This window comes from Nelumbo nucifera, chromosome 2, assembly GCF_055504915.1.
Source record: "Nelumbo nucifera cultivar China Antique chromosome 2, China Antique-T2T, whole genome shotgun sequence".
Lineage (NCBI taxonomy): Eukaryota > Viridiplantae > Streptophyta > Magnoliopsida > Proteales > Nelumbonaceae > Nelumbo > Nelumbo nucifera.
In genome coordinates, this window is record NC_142650.1 from 99,992,163 (window position 1) to 100,013,662 (window position 21,500).

The window sequence follows — 21,500 nt, forward strand, 5'->3', positions numbered from 1 at the left end:
ACTGTTAACTTTGAATTGTGCCTCTTGATCACACCTAATCGAATCGTGACCGTTGATCTCATCAACGGTGATCAACAGTCAGCATCGCACCAAAACCAAAGCCGCCCTTCGCGAGCCATACGGATGCGCACGAAGTGCGAGCAAAGTGCATCTCTAAAGTGTCTCATTGCATCGCACATAGAGAAAAGCTAATTTTTCAATCAAGTGTGTGGGTGCAATTTCTCATGTAATTGACTAGTCGAACTCATTGGATTTAATCTCTTATGAGATTAAAATCCAACAATCCCCCACATTGATTGATCAATTACATAGTTATACATACAGAAAGTGTTTATCAACTAAAACCTTTTGTTAGTATAGATATCCCAGAGCCTTGTCAAAATTATTGGTGGTAAGACCTTAAACCAATTACTCTCAAGACAGACCAGAGACACCCATACACAATAATGTTTAGTCTCTACAAGAGTTTCAAGTTTTGCTCAGCACTGTTATGGCCATGTGCTTCTTTCTTGGTTTCATGAACAATTCAGAGAGCAAACCCAAACTCTCATGAGAAGCTCCACTATGTGTTTCGTTATTTGACACATTTCAGAACTTCATTAAGAGTTTAATTCAACATCATCATAACGGACAACACTATTTATGTTGTGATGGGAAATTTCTCAATGTCAGTGCTAACAGTCACATTGTTGTAACTTGTTGTTACCCATTAAACCCAATACTGATGGTTTTTCAGTTCAGGTTGGGTTACCATTACAAGTGACTAAGTAAAGGGTTTTAATCTCATCTTTTTGGGTGTCATTCTTACCAATTCTCTGGCCAAGCCCTTTGTAAGATGATCAGCCAAGTTTTTACTTGACCTCACATAGGTTATAGTGATGACTCCATCTAGAATCAATTGCCTAACAAATTCATATCTCAGACTTATATGTCTGGACTTACCATTGTAAGTACCACTGTAGGCTCTTGACAGAGTTGTCTCACTATCACAGTAAATGGAAATTTGAGGCATAGGAGTAGGCCAAAGTTTTATATTCAATAATAAATTTCTAATCCGTTCAGCCTATTTTCTAACAACCTCTAAGGCTATGAATTCGGATTCCATGATCGAGTGAGATATACAAGTTTGTCTCTTGGATGCCCAAAAGATCGCACCCCCACCAAGGACGAAAATCCATTCAAACATGGACTTGTTATCTTCATTACCGATAATCCAACTTGCATCAGTGTATCATTCTAGTACAACTGGATAATCACAATAAAACAAGCCAAGTTCCAAGGTTCTCTTGAGATACCCAAGAACTCTCCCAATTGGCTTCCAATGCTCTGCACCGGGTTTACTTGTAAACCGATTGAGTTTACTTACTGCAAATGCAATATCAGGTCTGGTACAAAGCATAGCGTACATTAAACTTCCTACTGCACTAGCATACTCAAGTTGTACAATTGCTCTACTAGTATTTTCTACTAGCTTCATACTATAATCATATGGCGTGTTATATTCTTTAAATCCTAAATGCTTAAATTTCTCAAGTACTTTCTCAATATAATGTGACTGGCTCAATGCATAGCCCCTACTATGCTTTTTAACTTTTATTCCTAAGATGGAATTTACTTCTCATAAATCTTTCATCTTGAAGATAGATGATAAGTAGTTTTTATTTTCTTTTATACCAACCATATTTGTACCCACAATAAGCATATCATCAACATAAAGACATACAATTACTCCACAATTTTTAGTGAATTTTGAGTAGATGCATCTATCAGCACTATTATGTTTAAAACCAAAAGCTAGAATACAAGAATCAAATTTCTCATGCCACTATTTAGGTGCTTGTTTTAATCCATATAGTGATTCAACCAGTTTATAGACTTTTTCTCATTTTCAGGAAGAACAAATCCTTCTGGTTGTTCCATATAAACCTCTTCATTTAAATCACCATTTAAGAAAGCAGTTTTAACATTCACTTGGTGAACAGATAAGTGATAAATGGATGTTAATGCTATAAGTGTTCTAATAGAAGTTGTTCTAGTCACTGCTGCACAGGTTCAAAGTAATCAATCCCTTCCTTTTGACAAAATCCTTTGGCTACCAATCTAGCCTTAAAATTTTGTACAGTTTCATCAATGTTGTATTTTCTTCTAAACACCCATTTACATTTTATTGGTTTTGATCCTAAAGGCAGGTCTACTAGTACCCATGTCTTATTTGACATTATTGAATCCATTTCATCATTTATAGATTCCTCCAAAAGGCAACATCTCTAGAGGTCACGGCCTCACTGTAGGTTTTGGGATCATTTTCAATGTTTAGGACAATAGGTATCTTATTTAAAATCTTCTTTCTATCAGCCTCAACAAAAAATACAATTGACTGAATAAAGATAAAATCTAAACCTAAGTGTTTCTCTGTTCTTTGTCTTTGACTTCTTCTAGGTCCTATTATAGGTGTTACAGTGGTGTCATTTCTTCTTTCAGTCTCATTATTATCAACATGTATTGAGATCTAAGTTTCTCTTTCAGGTTCTCTGTCATTTTCTATGGATAAGATTAGTTTGTCGGATCCAAAAGCAACTTTGAATCCCCTCTTACAGACAAGATTTACTGAGACCAAGTTCTTTCTAATGTCAGGAACATGGAGAACATTCAGGAGAGTCAGTGTCTTTCCGGAGGTGAAGTTCAACTCTATGTTGCCTCTTCCAACAACTTTGGCATAGGTTTGGTTTCTCATCTATACCTCCTGGCCATCAGTCACTTCTTCATATGTCATGAACAAGGACTTGTCCTTGCAAACATTCAGGAGAGTCAGTGTCTTTCCGGAGGTGAAGTTCAACTCTATGCTGCCTCTTCCAACAACTTTGGCACATGTTTGGTTTCCCATCTATACCTCCTGGCCATCAGTCACTTCTTCATATGTCTTGAACAAGGACTTGTCCTTGCAAACATGGACCGTGGCTCCTAAATCAAACCACCATCCAAAAGACGATTTTGCCATGTTGACTTCAATAATCATGGCCACTAGATTGTCTTCTACCATGTTTGCAGACTTGGTTCCGCCTTTTCGATGTTGGCAGACTCGGGCATAATGCCCCTTCTTTCCACAAACATAACAGGATCCTTTCTTATTGTTGCTCTTCTTGAAGTTCCCATCCTTCTTCTTTACTTGTAATGCAGGGTTAATCTTCTTCGATCCGTTTTCCACAAAATTGACCTTAGAGTTCAGTATACTAGCCAAGGTCTTATCCCTAGTATCTCTAATCCGAGACTCTTCCTCAATACGAAGGTGTTGCTGAATTTGCTCCAAGGTAAGTTCTTCAACCTTGTGTAGAAGCTTCTTCCTGTAATCCTTCCAAGAGGGTGGAAGTTTGGTAATGATTGCTCCCACTTGGAAAGATTTAGGAAGGATGATGTTAAGGGATCGAATTTTGTTGACTATCACCTGTAGTTCATGAATTTTCTCTAGTATGGGTTTATGGTCGTTCATGGTGAAATCAAAGTATTTTGCAATAAGATATTTATTTGTACTTGCTTCTTGTACCTTGTATTTGAATTCTAGGGCCTTCTAGATTTCTTTTGGAGATGTAAGTTCCCTGTAGAAGTTGTAGAGCCGGTTTGACCAGGCATTTAGTATGTGTCATCGGCACAGAAGTGAGTCCTCTTCTCGTTTTGCTCTTTCCATCTTTAGTTTTTCTGAGTCTTTGTTAGTGGGTTCAGAAAGTGATTGTAGATTCAAGTCCAGCAGATAGTTTAGTTTTAGTGCGGTCAGAAAGAAGATCATCTTGTCTTGCCATCGGCTGAAGTTTGCTCTATCAAACTGGTCTAGTCGAACAAGATCTTGGTTCATCATCTTAATCGAAGTCATGCTTGCTTCCGCCTCCATTGTAGAATAATGTTCTAAAATTATTGGAAAATGGGGTCATTGTAACTTTGGAGGAGAAGATCTGAGGCGTGTCTGAAGACACTGTCTTTAGAACGTTATTTGCCCCCACTCAGTTTCACCAAGTTTGCTGTTGGGTTACAGGAAAATCCGTTCCTAGGATACAATAGAGCCTTGGGCGAGAATCTGCAACCAGCAAAGTTGAAGAATCTCCGGAGAAACCTTCTATGAGACTGTAGCAGACCGGACTGAGAGAGAGAGAGAGAAAGTAGATTTCGAAAATGTTTGCTTTTGAAGTTTGATTCATGCTCCTTAAATAGCTTATGAAGAGGTATGAAGAAAATGTAGGTGTTGGTTTAGAGAATGCACATTGAACAGTAACAATTTCAAAACTGTGACTGTTTAAAAAGTAATTAACAGTTAATGATTGTTAACTTTGAATTGTGCCTCTTGATCACACCCGATTGAATCGTGACCGTTGATCTCATCAATGGTGATCAACGGGCAGCATCGCACCAAAACCAAAGCGCCCTTCGCGAGCCACACGGGTGCACACGAAATGCGAGCAAAGTGCACCTCTAAAGTGCCTCATTGCGCCGCACACACGCGTGCGCACGCGTTGCGTGGTATCAAACCCCCATACTCTCCTCTACTATTTCTAAGGAATGTAAATCAGCTCCTATTAAAATACTGAAGACGAAGTTTATAATTTTTCAATGTGGGATAAGTTCAAAACTGGATTTTGTAAGAGAAAAGCTAATTTTTCAATCAAGTGTGTAGGTACAATTTCTCATATAATTGACCAATCAAACCCATTAGATTTAATCTCTTATGAGATTAAAATCCAACAGAGACGATGTAGGAGAAGGGAAGAAATTAAATGGGAAGTTAAGGAAGCAAAGGTTTTATTTGTGGGGTAGAAGGAAGCTAAAAAGAATGAGAAGGCAAAAGATTTCTTGTCTTTTGTTAACATTAACAGCCATCACTATTTGGTGCAATGTTTCTCCATGCATGAAGGAGTGGAATCCAAGCAAGAGGGAAAAAAGAAAAAGAAAAGCAAAGATTCTTGCTTCATCCATCGCTTATTTCACTTTTTCTTTTCTATATAACTTGATTTCTATTCTTTGTTGCTCTTTACACTGGTGACCATATATTGCCATTTGAGAGATCGTTCGTTCTACACAACTTAATTCCCATCATCATTTTCATCTTTTAGACGTTCAGGTTCTAAGAAAGGATAGATGGCTGCAGAGGCAGTTTTTTCTGCTTTTGTGGATAATCTTGTAGAGAGCTTTAGCTCTCTAATCGGCTAAGAGATTGCATTAATATATATGGTGTCAAATCGGAGCTAGAAAATCTTAGCAGTAGCTTATCAGCAAGTCGAACGGTCCTTCAAGATGCAGAGGAGCAGCAAGTAAACAACAGAGCTGTGAAAGATTGGCTCCACAAGCTCAAGGATGCGGCTTACGATGCAGAAGATGTATTGGACGAGTTTCAGACAGAAGCTCTACGTTGCAAAGCCAACAGGGATGACCACGTGATTAAAAAGGTATGCAACGTCTATTTTTCTCCTAAATCACTAATTTTCCGCAGCAGAATAGGTCATAAAACTAAGAGCGTTATGGATAAGATAAACCGGATTAATGCTGAAAGGTCTCAATTTCTTATGAGGGAGTCTGAAGTGCAAATAAGAGATGAAAATAAAGAGAGAAGAGAGACTGATTCTGATGAGGGCGGATTTGGCCCTCTAGTGAAATTATGACACCTGGCACCTCATGCCAAATAAGTGCAGCCTCTTGCCAATCAGGTAGATCGGAACTCATCACCAAGGAACTAGGCAGCTCGCCACTAAGGAGATCGGCAACTCTTCAAGGAGCTCACTACCAAGGAGCTCGGCAGCTCATCAAGGAACTCGCCAAGGAGCTCGCCAAAGAGCTCGCCAGCTCATCAAGGAGCTCGCCAAGGAGCTGACCACCAAGGAGCTAGGCAGCTCTCCAAGGAGCTCGCCAAGGAGCTCGCCACCAAGGAGTTAGGCAGCTCTCCAAGGATCTCGCCAATGAGTTAGGCAGCTCTCCAAGGAGCTCGCCACCAAGGAACTAGGCAGCTCTCCAAGGAGCTCGCCACCAGGTAGCCTGGAGCTCATCACCAAGGATTTCGCCACCAAGCAGCCCGGAGCTCATCACCAAGAAGCTCGCCACCAGGCAGCCCTGAGCTCATCACCAAGGAGCTCGCCACCAGGCAGCTCGGAGCTCATCACCAAGGAGCTCGCCACCAGGCAGCTTGGAGCTCATCACCAAGGAGCTCGTCCGGGGCCTCACGAGAAGCATTCCATCTAACAGCCGTACCAAAAGGCTGTACCCACGCCTCTCGCCTGACTGACAGTGGTGATGAGAATGAAATTTCAATCATCCCCATCGTTGGAATGGGGGGACTGGGCAAGACAACAATTGCTCAGTTGGCATACAATGAAGAGAGAGTAAAAAGATATTTTAACCTACGAATGTGGGTGCGTGTTTCTAATGATTTTGAAGTCAGAAGGCTTATTGGATTTATTATAGAATCTGCTACATCTGGTAGTAAATGTGACACCTCAAACATGGATGTCTTGCAGCAACGCCTGCAAGAGGTGTTGCGAGGGAAGCTATTTTTACTCGTTCTAGACGATGTAATGGAATGAGGATCAGGAGAAATGGGACGGATTGAGAAAATATTTGTTTTGTGGAGCAAGAGGAAGCAAAATCGTAGTAACCACTCGTAGTTTCAAAGTGGGAGATACGATGGGCACGGTGGTGTCATACTCTTTTTGGGGGGTTTATCAGATGATGACTGCTGGTCTTTGTTCAGAAACAGAGCATTTAGGGTGGGAGAAGAAGAGAGTAATCCAAAGCTGGTGGGTATAGGAAAGGTGATCGTGAAGGCGGCAGAGGATGTGGTAGAATAATGTCTACAACCACACCCAAATCTGAAGGAATTTAACTGTGGAAGGATATCCAGGAAGAAAGATTCCAAGTTGAATGAGGTGCAAAATTGTATGGTGATCATATCATGGCAACAGTGTCAATATTTGCTTCATCGACCAAACTTTCTTTATATAATATGCTCAATTTGGACGAATGGTCATTGTTGGGCTTTGATAAAGGCAATAAAAAGTATGTTGATGCCCATGATGAGCAACAACCACAACAAGTAACCCTCCCCGCAGTATTACCATTTCCGCACCTTCAACCTTTGGAATTTGATAAATGCCCCAAGTTGACGAATGACAGGGGTGTTGCCACATTTCACTACTTTGAAGTGCTTGCGTATTAGAGACTGCCAACAGCTCCGGTCTCTACCCATGCAACTGAAAAACCTCACTTGTCCTGAGAGTTTGAGGATTTCAGAGTTGCCCTGAGTGGTTTCCGATATAATTCTTAATTTACTGGTTTCACATCCGATACTCTTTCAAATCCCCAATTAGTGTCACTATGAGAGATCAATGACCCTTCAATCTCTTTTTGGACTCTTTTAGACAGAGCATGCACCAAGTCTTACTTAATTGTGTGAAACAATATACAAATTCTTTTCATTCTTAATATCTTAATAAACAATATTAAGAGCTTGGATTATTCATATTCATCTGATTACAAGATGTTGACAATGCGAAGACTTAGTAAAATAGGAAATTCCGTTCTTTCCCATGCATATTCTGATTGAACTCCATTTGTTTCAAATTAAATTCTCGATACTTTTGCTTTTAAGTGAAGGGCTTATAAATTGTACATATTTGAGGTATTCGTGCAGTATTCAGTGTCATAGTGCAACCAGTATGCTCAATGAAATTTGACAGTAGAGTTCTAACCTTGCTTCCTTTGTGGAATCAATTGTGTTGATATACATGGTTGATCAAATTTTATCTGAATGATTGATTAAAACCTTTTTTTTCTAATACCTAATTACCTCTAGCAGCACATAATGACATGGCACTTTGGTTGCAAACATTTTGTAAGAAATAATCCCCTTTTTTTTTCTTGTTTGCAGCAGGTAGTCCGTTGAACAGTTCAATTCCGATGACCTTCAACACATCTCTCTACTTGGAATGTTTTGAGCAGTTAATTTTTAGTTTCTGGACAATTCGGAGGATCTTTCAAGGTACTCAGTTCTCTGTTTTGATTCTTTTACTCGTTTTGAAGACCATGGAGATTTCCTTTAGCTCTACGTTGAAACTTGGGCTTACAAGTATTTTGCTGAATATAATGGTATCTACCAGTAGGTATCACATCTTGTTTGGGAGAAGCAGTGTCGCTATATATGTACCTGTGATCTTCCTGGAGGATTAACTTCTGTATTTTGCAACTAAGGATCCATTTTTTCTATTTCAACATTTTGCCAAAATATATGGCGTGAAACTTTGTTGACATATTTTATTCTGGACCTTGTGGTATGATTATGATATTTCCTCAAGTCTGAGAGAGATTATAATCTAGGGATGAGTGAAAAATATTGTTATTTGTCACTATTGATATAGTTGAGATATTGTTAGCACAATTTAATATGTCTGTGGAATCTAAGGGAATTTTATCTGTGTCAAAACAATTCATGCTAGATATGGAACTAGTTTGGCCAGGTAATGTAATCTTTTGCCTTGTCCATTCAATGGAGATAAATTGTTCAAGTTATGATAATTGTGGATCAAGAGATCAAGAAAAAGGGGCTCCCAACCCATAAAAATCAATTATATAATGAACTAATTGGTACATTTATGATATATTTCTTCAGACTTCAGAACAGCCACTTCGGAACTGTCATGTAGGAAAAACAGGTACACCTTCATCTATCTAAAAGAATGTTAACGTGTTAGACCAAAGCCTTATCTATCAGCAACTCTATGTTGCCGAACAAGTCAACAATGTTAGTTGATTAGTGTTAACATGTAAGAATGCTCCAAGTCAGCAGATTACCATCATCTTTTCTCTCGCATGAAATGAGAGATTTACACCCACTGCTTTTTCATGTTGACTGGAGGATGGGCGGGAGGCGGTGTCCTTGCATTTCGGTTTTCATTTGAATCTGCAAAGAAATTAAAACAAGCATAAGAAACTGATCAAATAGATTCAGAGTCATCTTGTTAATTAAGCTACTATATACTTTAGTTTGTAATCACGAGAGTCTGCTAACTTGCCCCCAAGAGAAGATCTTCGGGATCTATCAGATGTTAAAGACTGAGCACCAGTTAGTGACTGTCTCCTTGATGCCCTTGAATTAGCAGTTCTTGGTGATTTTCCACCACTGACATTATTTGGAGCATGGATGGGTGACAGTATTTCCACTTGGTACTGTTTATTCCTGCAAGTATGCATATATGATTAGATATGAATACCTTCCTTGAATTATTTGTAGCTTATATTTATAATATGTCATAATATTACCAACCTTTTCTCAGAGCCATTAATTAGTTTCCCAATGGCCTGTAATGACTTCTTTATCTGAGATCCTTTTCTACCCATATCACTAGCTGAACTGGGTGTCAGAGACTTGTTGGAAAGGTCAGGTTCCTTCTGTCTTCGTATCTGAATCCCATGCCTTGTATTTTGAGGCTCAGGTGTCTTCAGTAGTTGGAGAGGTGGGGTTCTCTTTCTACTCTCTGTTTCCATTTTTTCGCTTTGATAAGCTGAAATGGGACTACGAGGAGCATTCCAGTGATCCACCTCCATTGTGGAATTACCATTTATAAAGCCTCCACAGAGCTTTACTTCTTTTGCATCTTGACATTGATCAGATTCTGTGCAGGGAGCTTCCCCGTCATTTTGAGATGAATTCACAGAAACATGCTGCTGTACTATTCTTTCCTTGCTGATCAAAGAAACCTGTACCAATCAAAGAAACCCTTAATTGGTTCAGAGTGGGAAGGACTAGACACTTTTAAGTTAAAAAAGAAAAAAGAAAAAACAATCAGATGTAATAGCTAACTTACATCTGATTTTTTAATCTGCAGCTGTTCCATCCTGTACATAGGGCCTTCCAAGCTCAATCTTCGTGAACGAATTGGGGTGTGTTGAGTTCTGGGTTTTGTTTTTACAATAGGAGTTTTAGATCCCTTCCTGTCATTTGTATTCACTACCTTATTGGTCTTTATTGGAATGGAGTTTTCAGTGAGCAATCTTCGAACGCCAATATTTAATTTTGGCGTTTGTGTTTGCTTGCTTGCTAATGCCTTCTTCAGTCTCTCAACCTGCAAAATGTTAGTCATAAGTACTCTTTAGATTCCTTCTATTGGATATTACATTACACTCGGTTAAAAGATCATGCGACTGACTGGCCAATTGTATGGACATTTAATCAATGTCAATCTTTTGGACAGTTAGGAATAGGAATTGAGTCTATTTTGACACATGAGGTCTCCAAATAAAATTGCAAGTTTCTGTACGAGAAGGAATTCAGTGTCAATCTTTTGGACATCTATGTGGTGACTGACTGACTGTATAATATTTAATCAGTGTCAATCTTTTGGACAGTTGGGAAAAGGAATTCAGTTTACTTCTGACCCATGAGATCTCCAAACAAAATTGCAAGTTTATTCTGTTCCTTGTATTTTTTATGCATAATATTTATAGCCATTTCTGTATTACAAGATCCTGATAATAAATTACCACTATGGAGAATATAGATATGAAGTTTATTAGGAAATATATATATATGGCTAATGTCCAGTGCATTGGAACCAGCATTTATTGGGTCCAATTAAATGTACACTTTTTGCCTAGATAATCTTTTAAGGTTGGAGTCATCCAGTATTGGGCCTTCACCCACTGCTGTATATGAGAAAGATACAACATATGATGCCTAAGAAAGCCCTCTATGGTCTATAAGCAACATTGAAGTTGCTTCCTTACCACTATTGGAAGATGTGTTACAGATGTTAATGCAAAAGGATACTTGGGTGCATGGAAGAGAAACTATTCTAATTAAATAGCCCTTAAAAAGTGGTAAGGAAGCATTCAATTATTTTTCTTTCAATAGGCAACAATTTGGTCACATTAAATTAAACAAGATGATGTACCAATCATGTGATGCATATCAAATGCTTCTGTACTAGCAATTTTTTTCCTTCTCTGTGCCATTAAAAACTTCATGACAGAGGGCACCAGGAGGGAGAGTAACTATAAAAAATATTCATAAGCTGCAAAAGCATGCCAGTATTAATCTCATACTGTTGCTGATCAGATATTAACCTCATAAAATACTTAATTACCTGTTCTCTCAGTTCCCTAACCTCACTGCTCTCTTTATTCAATCGAGAAGCACCAAGTTCAATAGTTGAAACCCTCTGTGCAAACTTCAATGTACTGATTGTTTCCCCATAGGAGGCTTCTTCAGGGCTCACATGAGCAAACATCAATGTTTTTGAATGCCCTCCTACAGTAATATATTTAAGGAGAGGAAATTTGATTCAGAACAGCCACCAAGTTAAAATCTAAATGAATTTGGAAAATAAATTGCTTGCAAATTACAACCTAAAGATTCTTGCAACAGTTGAGTAAGTTTGCTGTTCCTGTAAGGGATGTGAGAGTTTTTCTGAGCTAAGGCATTAATAACATCTCCCAAACAGGAAAGTGATTTATTAATATATTGTGCCTCCCTGAGTCTGTCTCCTGTGACCTCTGATTTATCAACCCTTTCACTTCCTGCAAGATCCACCAAATGCAAGCAGCTGCGGAGAATGCTTCCAGATATATCTTTACCATTCACATGTACAGACAAGATACTACAAAAAAGCCACAAATTCAGGATATCAATACAGACTATCCAAATGGTCTAGCCTAAATTCAAAAGAACAAAAAAAAAAAGAAAACAAGGAAAAAAAACCTGTGAGAACGGCTGCTTCGGTTGTTGACAGCGGTAGAGCTAACCACACGATTCATCTCACCAAATTCCATCAAATGAAGGACATCCATAGTGGACTTCACGGGATGGATTGTAGCATCAGGAAGACCAAATCCACCATTGCTTGTACAACTCCGTATCTCTAACTTGTCAGTTGTTAAGAAGACAACTTTAAGATACATATAAATGCAAAAACTAGCAAATAACAAGTGTAGCAAGTGATTTTGTAGTGGGGGCACTATCAACAGCAATTTTGCTTTTTTGTACATCTTCTCATGCACAAACCTTTTTCACACTTCATTCAATTATATACTTAGTTAAAAAAGAAAAGGAGTAAAACAACAAAGCCAGGAAAAGGATATTTTGTGTCTGATGACTCTTCTGCAAGAAGGTCTCTTATTTGCTCATTGTAAATCTCAATCATTTGAACTTGAACATCATAGTTAATAATATCCTTTCTTTTACAAGATATTTGAAAGAGATCATTGAGAGCCAAATAGTTTACTCCCCTGTCTTTAGTAGATCCTCCAGATGGACCACACTGACACACCATAGAGAAAAAAATATATCAAATAAGCTAATAAAAGAACAAAACAAAGATCCATACAATTTTACTCATCTGATATTAAATTGACTAAGGATCTTACCATGGTATATGTTTTACCAGATCCTGTCTGACCATAGGCAAAAATGCATACATTGTAGCCATCCAAAACAGACCTAATTAATGGTTTAGTTTCCTTAAAAATCTCCTCTGAAAAAGAAAATAATCATATATGAGAAATGAAATCAGATTTTGTTTCGAAAATGCAAAGTAATAAAATGTGATGTAGGTTTACCTTGGGTAGAAGTTGGACCAAAGACCCGATTAAAACAAAAGACCTTTTGACCACCTTTTTGTGGTTTTGATGGGTCTAGAACCACTAGTGATCCATCTTCCCCAATAAAATCTATAGCATTCTTTGTATCATTGCTTAAGGTTGGCCTTACTCTACAGTACACTCGAATGTTTCCTGAATAACAATATAATTAAGATTTGAAAAAGTATAACCAGATCTCTCAAGAATAATCGCCAAGAAGTAAGCTAACCTTTCAAATCCTGAACCTTGTTATAGAGATCTCGATTTTCCTTCACCACTCTTTGGTATCCAAGAGCAGAAGATGAAAGCTCTTGAACCTGGATTCCTGAAAATATCAGCAAGAAAAGGACAACACTTTAGGAAGACCACTTTCTGAAGTCTTCTAATATCATGACTAGGTGTACCAAAACAGTCCAAAAGTAATACCATAATTGTTCACCTAAGGTTGACTATGAGCCCAATTTATACTTTGAGGGAACTAAAATCAATTGTTAAAGGATTTTTAACTTCATCATTAATCTGTAGATTTGGAGAACAAATTTTATGCTCATAATACACACTAAAAGAACTTATAACCCAGTAATTTGGTCTTAGATATAGAATTTAATGCATTGAGACTAAAGGCCAGTGCTATCTTGTTTATAATCATAACACCCATCGTGTTTACATAATACAGTGCTCAATAATTTACTCGCGATGCCATCATTCCTATGAAAGACCATACCTAGTTGCTGTAAATCTCCCTGCCATTGAGACTGCAACAACTCAAACTCTCTCTTTGTCCTTGACAACAATTCCTTTAGTTCCTGAAATATAAACAGCATCAGAAACCTGTAGATAAAAGAGAAGAAAACATTGATGGCATGTTTCATCTCCCTTTCAAATAACAAAGAAAATATACAAAAGGTGGTAAGGAACTAGAGAACAGCTTTTTCCTTTGTTATTTTGATTCTTATTCTTGGCACGTGCCCAATGTGCCTAGTGCTTCAGCCCAATCGTGTGCTTTTTTTTCTAATGTTGTTCATTCATTTGTCATAATAAAATATTTTCTTTAAAAGCAATTAAAATTATGAAATCGTTTTTTTTTTTTGTATAGGGATTAAAAATTTAAGACCCTAACATGGACTCGTTTGGGCTTGCATCAAGGGGCAGGGTAAAAATACGGCTCGTATAATTAGGATAGCAAGATGTTTTACATCACATTAGCTATTTGAAGTAATGGAATTGAGGAAAAAAAAGAGATTGTGGGTTTTACATGCTTGAAAATGTTTTGCATGTTTGATTTTCTTTTTAAATTTTTATTTGAATATGCTTTACATGTTATGTTTATGTATTTTAATTTTAGATAATAGGTTTTTTAAAACATTTATTTTAAAATTTAAGATTATATTTTTTATTAATGTTATACTTAATATTTTAATTTTTTTGCATTTTTGGAATTTTTTTGGCAGTTTTTGTATTTTTGCATCTTGCTTCAAAAAGGCACACACCTTGCCTTGCACCTTACACCTTGCACCTCGGCCACAATTTCCCCTTGCACTTTTAAAGCACTATATTGTACCCTTTGTAGTGACAAAAGAGAAACTGTTCAGATTTATTGCCATTTACTGTGACCAAATAAGACTAATGGTTTTGATATAAATACAGATAACTAGTACCAAGGTTTTTGTAGAATTAATAATAAGTAGAACTTATTAAATCCATAACTAATAATTTGTTTTATGGATAGCTTGAAAAATCAAATTTCGTGGTATATAAAAATATTTTCACTTCTGTTTCCAATGTCCATGATGACAAATCATAATTCAAATTTTTGTCAAAAGAACCTTTACATCAGAATATTTTTACCCAAGATTTAGTGAAATCCATTTTCTTCCTTCAATAACGATATAAAGTGAAATCCATTTTCTTCCTTCAATAACAATATGAAGTGAAATCCATTAGTATCAAAGAAGGCGAATCTCACCAGGAGATCTTTTTCTTGTACTTCCAATAGGCGCCAATGCTTGCAGTTACCCTTTGTCAAACAAGACCTGCAACACTGCAATCAAAACAATGCATAAAAACTCATAGGAGCATAAATTAATAGCTAATCAGATATAACATGTAAAGAAAAACACTATGACACTATGACACAATGACAGAAAATTCATATGACCTGCCCATTCAAGTGCAAAGCAGCAGGCTGTTTGGAATGTCAAAATGCAACTAATGAGACCAAATTGATCTAGGTAGGAAATTCATGAAGGAGATAAAAATGAATGTATAGTCAAACTTAACCACCCAGAGGAAATAGGATTGGAACAATAATTGTAAGTTGTAAAACCAAAGAATTCTACACAGGACACAATTATTATATCCCACATAAAGCTTGGGACTGCTTGAGATGTTAGTGATTTTATCAATAGAACAAAATACAATAGCAAGAGCACACAGAGAGGTCGCCAATCAATTCAAGTTACAATTTTAGAATCAAAATAGTAATTAATTGTAACCTTTGAAATATCTGTCTAAGATGGACCTCAATTCAAGATTTAGAATAACAAATTTGCTTTTACCAGTAAAAATAAATAAATAACAAAAAATATTTTAAATTTGTCTTAAAAAATAACATAAAAAATTTTACAGACCAGTCTTTCACATTTACATGTAGATCAATTTGATATGGGGAAAAAAATAACCAAATAGTTACTACTACGATCCAAAACCATTTCACCCATAAAGAACATGATGTACAAAATAAAAGTATAATGCAATTCCAACAATAAGATTATTGTGTTCAAGTTCCATACAGTTCCAACCTTAAAACCATTTACTTTGGTAAGCCAAACCATCTTAATATTGTCTTGTTTAACATTTCAACAATATCTCTTTGCTAAAGGAATCCATCATGGTCATCTTGCTTAGAGCTCCCCCAATAAAATTTTAATTCTAAATAAATGAATAACTCCAATGATTAAAATAAGGGCCAGAACAAAATGTTGGTCCCAAGCTCCCAGCTATCTAAGGTCTTGTGAGGGATTGGGACTAGATACAGACATAACCTTTGAAATTTAATAATCCAATTATGAAAATAATTCATGAAAATTAATTGTAAAGAATAAAACTTCAGCAGGTTCATTTATTTTCTACAAAAAATGGAGAGAGAGGAAGTGAGAACCATACCCTAGACTTTCCAATTGGAGATGAGTTGGCTACAGGTGTTGGTGTTGAATATATATTTCCTTCTCCTAAAGGATCCTTAAGGATTTGTTTCAACTATAACCATACAAAACAAGTGTTGGTTGAGTTTATAACAACTTTAAATAAAATAGAAGCAAAAACAAGGGAGGGGATAATTGAAAGCCCAAATGCCATACAAACTGAGATGGCATTGATGTACATAATCAGTGAATATTATGGGACTAAAAACTTGAAAAACATAAACATATGCTTGCTAGAAGAATATACAAAAAAAAGATACACTTTGTTCATTATGAGAGCAATATCTAAAACAGACTTTTCTTCTTAATGGTGGAGCTAGATTAACCAAAATAGAAAAGTTTCTACACAGCCTTCTTTTCGGAATTAGGTTCAGCTACATGCTTCTTCAGTTTTGTCCTGCTATTCTTCTTTTTGAATAGTAGGAAGTGGCTCTTATATCATCAATATATCTCCGTTATTGTTGCTTATGAAAAATAAAATTCAAATGGCCCTCATAACATCAAGAGTCTAATGTATAAGATAATAATTCAAAATCTGAATTGATTAATTTGAAAATTAAACCTTTCCCTCATGTTTTCGATTAGTAAAATATAATAACATATATTGATAAGGCTCATTTATTAACAAACAACATGTAGTGCAGACAACAGGATTTCTTTATGAATGCAAATTCCCATGACGATGGTAGACTATGCTGGCTGTTGATGGGTTTCCATGATCTTCCACCAATACCCATAAGCATTTAGAAATCAAAATAATAAGTTGAAGATAAGGAATGGGATCATAAACATTGCTGCATGGACACACACTGGAACCAGAATCCTGAGCACATCCAAGAGTCCGACTCAGAAGGATGATAAAATATGGGCTCACAGACACATCAATGAAAAAGTATATACTATCAGAATGGTTCATATTTTTTTGAATTCTAATATTATAATTATATACCAGAAAAAAGTGTTGCCTTAGTTACTAAACAATGTTTGTTATGAAACATGGCATTCATCTTGTACATTAGTCATTCATTTATGTCAAATAAGATGGGAAATAGAAATGAAATGTTGCACGTAAGTGTCCTCAAGATTCCATGGAGTGTACATGGACACATTGTCCATTTAGGAAGAGTCCAAGCAACACAGAACAGAGAGAAACCAAAAATTTAGTGAAATTAATTGGCCTTCTGATGCTTAAATAAAGTAAAAAAAGGCCATTACCTAATGTTGGTCCCAGCTATCTGAGGTTGATTACCAAAAAGTGTATTATCCGGTGTCTTGGGAGGGGTAGACTGGAAACAGTCCTAACCATTGACATTTTTTCTCACCTTCAGAGTTCAGACTCAAACTGCATTCTCACACTGGTTAAATAAGGTAGAAAAGTAAAACCAACTTTTAGCGCAAAGATATAAAATGATCTATGCAGTAAAAAGAATACCTAACTTCTCTTGCATTATAGGTCTTGAATATAATTTTTGCCCTTGGAGATGGTTAAACAAAAGTAATTCATGTAGTTTTTACCTAAATATTAAACTTTTAGGCTGAGTTTGGGAAGAGTCATCTTCATCATCATCCATGCCTTATCCCAAATATTAAACTTTTAGGCTCAGTATGTGTACCCTTCCCAAACTGAGCCTTGGGGAAAAAGTTTAATATTGACATAAGATTTCACAGAGGGTTAAACAAAAGTAATTCATGTAGTTTTTACCTAAATATTAAACTTTTAGGCTGAGTTTGGGAAGAGTCATCTTCATCATCATCCATGCCTTATCCCAAATATTAAACTTTTAGGCTCAGTATGTGTACCCTTCCCAAACTGAGCCTTGGGGAAAAAGTTTAATATTGACATAAGATTTCACAGAGGGTTTCAACCATTTAACTTGGTGCTGCTTGCTACTTGATTGAATAAAGAGTAGTGAGATTAGGGAACTGAGAGAATAGTTAGTTATTTTTATTGCATATTATACCAACCAAAGTGTCAACCAAGTGTATTACATCCCAGAAAGTAAACCTTTTCCCTAAAAGGATAGCCTAAGGACTAAGGAGTTGTGCTGCAAAACTTATTATTGTAATTTTTAAGGTTTTGCAGGTGGGTGTTTGTTTTGAGTTTGTTGGCTTAAGGTTGTGTCTCATTCTTACTTCTTACCATCTAGAAAAAACAATTTTGATACAGTGGCAGCACTAACTTAATGTAAACATCATAAGTTTTCTACACATTGTTTCTGGATCAATGCCATTCAATTGACTAATCTTGCATCATTATTTATGGCTCTTTAAGGTGCAATTAGAGCTAATCAATATGCAATAAAAACTAACCATTTAAAATATGCAATTATGAATGAACAGGAAACATTATCTTTTCTTTCTGCTTTTTATTCATACTAAAAGATAATATGGACACAAATCCTAACTTTTTTTTTTTTGAAAATGCACAAATCCTAACTCATCGAATGATTTTTACCTCTGATAAGAAACTCACCTCAGGGAGATTATAAAGCTGCTTATCCTGAGAACAACTTGGCATGATCTTAGTGAGAAACTGGACAGAATCCTGCAGCAGAAAGAATTTTTCAATACTTCCAATTTATCTAATTTAATGACGGTTAATTGATGATGATAGCAATGAGTTATCACCAGTTTTCCATGACGAAAGGAAGTCAGCAAGCTCTGATCAATATTCTCCTTTGTAGCAAACAGACACTCTGTAATTGCTCTAACAAGTGAATCTATGGACAAATGGTAACAGATCAATGGACAATATTCTTTAGTATCAATGACAAAACTGTATATAATAATTTAACATTCCATCTAAAGGACATCATAATAAAGTATACCATGGGCATTTCTAAAAGAAATGAAGAGAACACATAACAAGAAGTGGTGATAAAAAAAACCGTACCTTCATGTTTCCCTTTTTCCACATCGATCGTTAGCTGTTTGTCAGAGGGAGCAGCAGACAAGTCCAAACGCCTGAAAGGTTCCGAGGAAATTGCAGCAGAGACTCGACTATGCATCCTATTAGCTGAATGAGGTACCATTGGAGATTTTGCATATTTACAGGAACCATTCACTCCGACATTTTTCCACTCCTGATAAATCTTAAGCGCTAAAATGCAGTCCACAACCTTCGCTGCGGATCCAACCTCCAAATTATCCTGGAAACAAATACAAAACAGGTTAATTGGGTATAAAGCAGTGAAAAGACCAGACATGATGACAATGGGGTTCCTCATTTACCCTTTCAAGATCGGATGCTTCGAAAGTAGGGAGCTTCAACTCATTAACGGCTACTAGAAAGTTTCTAACATTTTCAAAGTGCTGATAAGCAGGCAATGGCTGAGCTTCCAAGGTAGGCGACTGTGAATGACTCTCTACTACCTTGAAACATTTCCCATTCCAAAACAATTAGGGAGACCAAAAGAATTTACAAAAGAAAAAAAAAAAAAAATGAATCCTAATGATAGAAAAAAATCATGTCAGCTATACCTTCGGCACTGCTCCGGGTTGGATCTTATTAATGGCATTGCAGAGGATAAGACCGTTTCTCAAGCAAGAAACAAAATCTCGCTCCGACGGCTGACTCGGTATGCCGAGCGGTCCAACCAAGCTTTCAAGCCATTCTGCAGCATGGTATCGTCTCAAAGCTGCAAACACGGAGATGAAGAAAATCAAGATTGCAAGAGGAAGCCAGAATCATTTCTACTAATTTCATAAGAGAAAACTAAATAAAGAAAGAAGTGGAGTTTAGGAAGGAGAAAGATTCATTCCTACAAACCTGCTTCTTCTGCCTTTCTTGAAGCTAAATGGAAGTCGTGAAGCGTTGTTCTTGAGGGTTCCTCCATGAAAACAAAGACTCTAGTATCCTACGAAAGTGGTTACTTGCACAGAGAGGAGTAAAAATAAGATACCCTAATAACTAGAAACCATTTCTTCTTCTTCTTTTTCCCCGTATCTTCTGAAAGGAAGCAATCAAGCAATTACAGATTCACAGAATGAAGCCCCTAAAAACTCAGCTTTCCTTCCTCCGCTCTTCGCGAAGAAGTCTGGAACCGCGATGTGTTTGTCCACGTCCTTGTGAAGTTGTGAGAAAGAAGCAGAATATGCGTGTCAGGTCCGAGCCTCGTCCTGCTCTTTGGCTCGTATACACCTTTTGGATGTGGTTCCTGAAGGAGAACGTGTATTCTAATATTTAGGTAGTTTTTATTTTGGTTCGGTTTTTTGAAGATATTAGGTTCGGTAGCGAAGCTGAGGCTTTGAAATCCTAACGTTATTGGCATATTTGAATTCAAATTGGTAGGCCTGACTTCGTGTCTGCGTTGGATGATCTCCGCCTTCCATCTCGGTGTGCACATGCTGACGCACCCGATTTCTCCTGCAGTGAATCCCTAGGCCTGACATCGCGATGGACTCTTTTTGGGCTTGGGCTTCCGACTTTTCTTTCTTTAGGAGGTTCTAATTGGGCCGTGACTCTTGATGGATTACAATACTGACCCAGTAGACGCCCAAAGACCGAACGTCCTTCGGGAGGTCGGCTTCACTGCTCACAAGTTATAAGACCGTGCTCATACCGTTCGCCCAGTCAGGGAAAGCCCGTTCGAGTAGTTTTTACTGCTTTGCATTGAGAATATCTCTGTATTTGTGTGTGTTATTTTATGGAGAGGTATTAGAATGGAATAGGCACAGGTTTGTCCTGATAAAAGCCGATCTCCAGTCTTGTGAGGATTAAATCCAATTTTTACTTTTGGATTGTGGTAGGTTCATGTTGGCACCCCACAAGCGAATTCAGATTCAGTCTTCACAACACTTGGCAGTTTGCATTTTATATATACGGAGATGTTCCAAATGCAGTGTTCGCAAGTATTATTTAAACAATGTGAGAACAAATTTTTGTGAGAACAGAATCTGATCTCCCCACATGCATACCTCAGCATGCATTGGGAACATCTCCCATAGTTGTCAATGGAAGATTTCCAATACACAGTCCAGATGCATTATATTTGTGGGGCGAGTGTGGGACACGCTCCATAGGGTGCCCATGCAAATTTGATTGTGGTAGTCAGTTAGTCACTTTCAGAACTAGAGTTGGTTAAATTAGGAAATTTAAAACCGGCAAGGGAATCGGGTCAGCAATTTTTGAACATTAATGGCTGTTCGATTAAACCACTCGATCATGGTCATGGTCATGAATAAGTGAGTTTCCAACCAGACTTAAGTTGGGTTTTAAAAGAACTGCTTTTAAAGCTCCACTTTCAATTATTAGCTGGCTTCAAGCTTACGTGCCATGTGTCAAACCACTCTTTCAAAAGTGAGGGTAATTAAATAAAAAAAAACAACTAAATAATCATTTCTCATCCCTATAAAAATAAAAATTAATTTAATTTTTTAAATTAAATAATAAAAATAGGTGTTAAAACATTGATGAATAAAAAATATATATCAAAATACTTGCCCATACTTAGTTGTATCTAAGAAAATCAGAGGAATGTTAGTAAATCAGTTTATGCAATTCGTGGATTCCTTCTTTTGTAGAGGAATTGAGGAATTTTGATGATAATATTGGTTGATTAGTTAGAAGTTTTGTTGATATAATGTCTTTCTAGTATCATATCATAGTTGAATCCGTCCAACTTTTGTCTTGTAATGCATGTTTTATGGATCCCACATTTATCTATGGATTTTTTTCTTAAGAAAAAAAAAGCC

The 21,500-nt window shown here is 36.9% G+C and overlaps 1 protein-coding gene and 1 long non-coding RNA gene across 3 annotated transcripts; one reads left to right on the plus strand and one right to left on the minus strand.

Moving 5' to 3' along the window:
• The first annotated feature begins 5,032 nt into the window (after window positions 1-5,032).
• Window positions 5,033-8,362, plus strand: LOC148802608 (uncharacterized). Of its 2 annotated transcripts, none has more exons than XR_016081810.1 (2): window positions 5,033-5,429; window positions 7,901-8,362. It is a non-coding gene; the product is annotated as an uncharacterized LOC148802608 (long non-coding RNA). The 2 variants fall into 2 exon arrangements; XR_016081809.1 differs by having other exon boundaries at window positions 7,904-8,362.
• Window positions 8,363-8,559: 197 nt separating this feature from the next.
• On the minus strand, window positions 8,560-19,957 carry LOC104606310 (P-loop nucleoside triphosphate hydrolases superfamily protein with CH (Calponin Homology) domain-containing protein). Its single transcript, XM_019199260.2, has 20 exons — window positions 19,576-19,957; window positions 19,287-19,444; window positions 19,038-19,178; window positions 18,700-18,955; window positions 18,435-18,526; window positions 18,280-18,351; window positions 15,769-15,861; window positions 14,570-14,644; window positions 13,328-13,409; window positions 12,833-12,928; window positions 12,583-12,756; window positions 12,391-12,497; window positions 12,106-12,284; window positions 11,726-11,890; window positions 11,374-11,624; window positions 11,112-11,275; window positions 9,834-10,091; window positions 9,293-9,726; window positions 9,042-9,205; window positions 8,560-8,929 (listed from the first exon to the last, which is right to left on the minus strand). The coding sequence occupies exons 1-20, from the start codon at window positions 19,640-19,642 to the stop codon at window positions 8,853-8,855; spliced, it is 3,105 nt and encodes a 1,034-aa protein (XP_019054805.1). The 5' UTR covers window positions 19,643-19,957; the 3' UTR covers window positions 8,560-8,852.
• Between the last annotated feature and the right edge of the window lie 1,543 nt (window positions 19,958-21,500).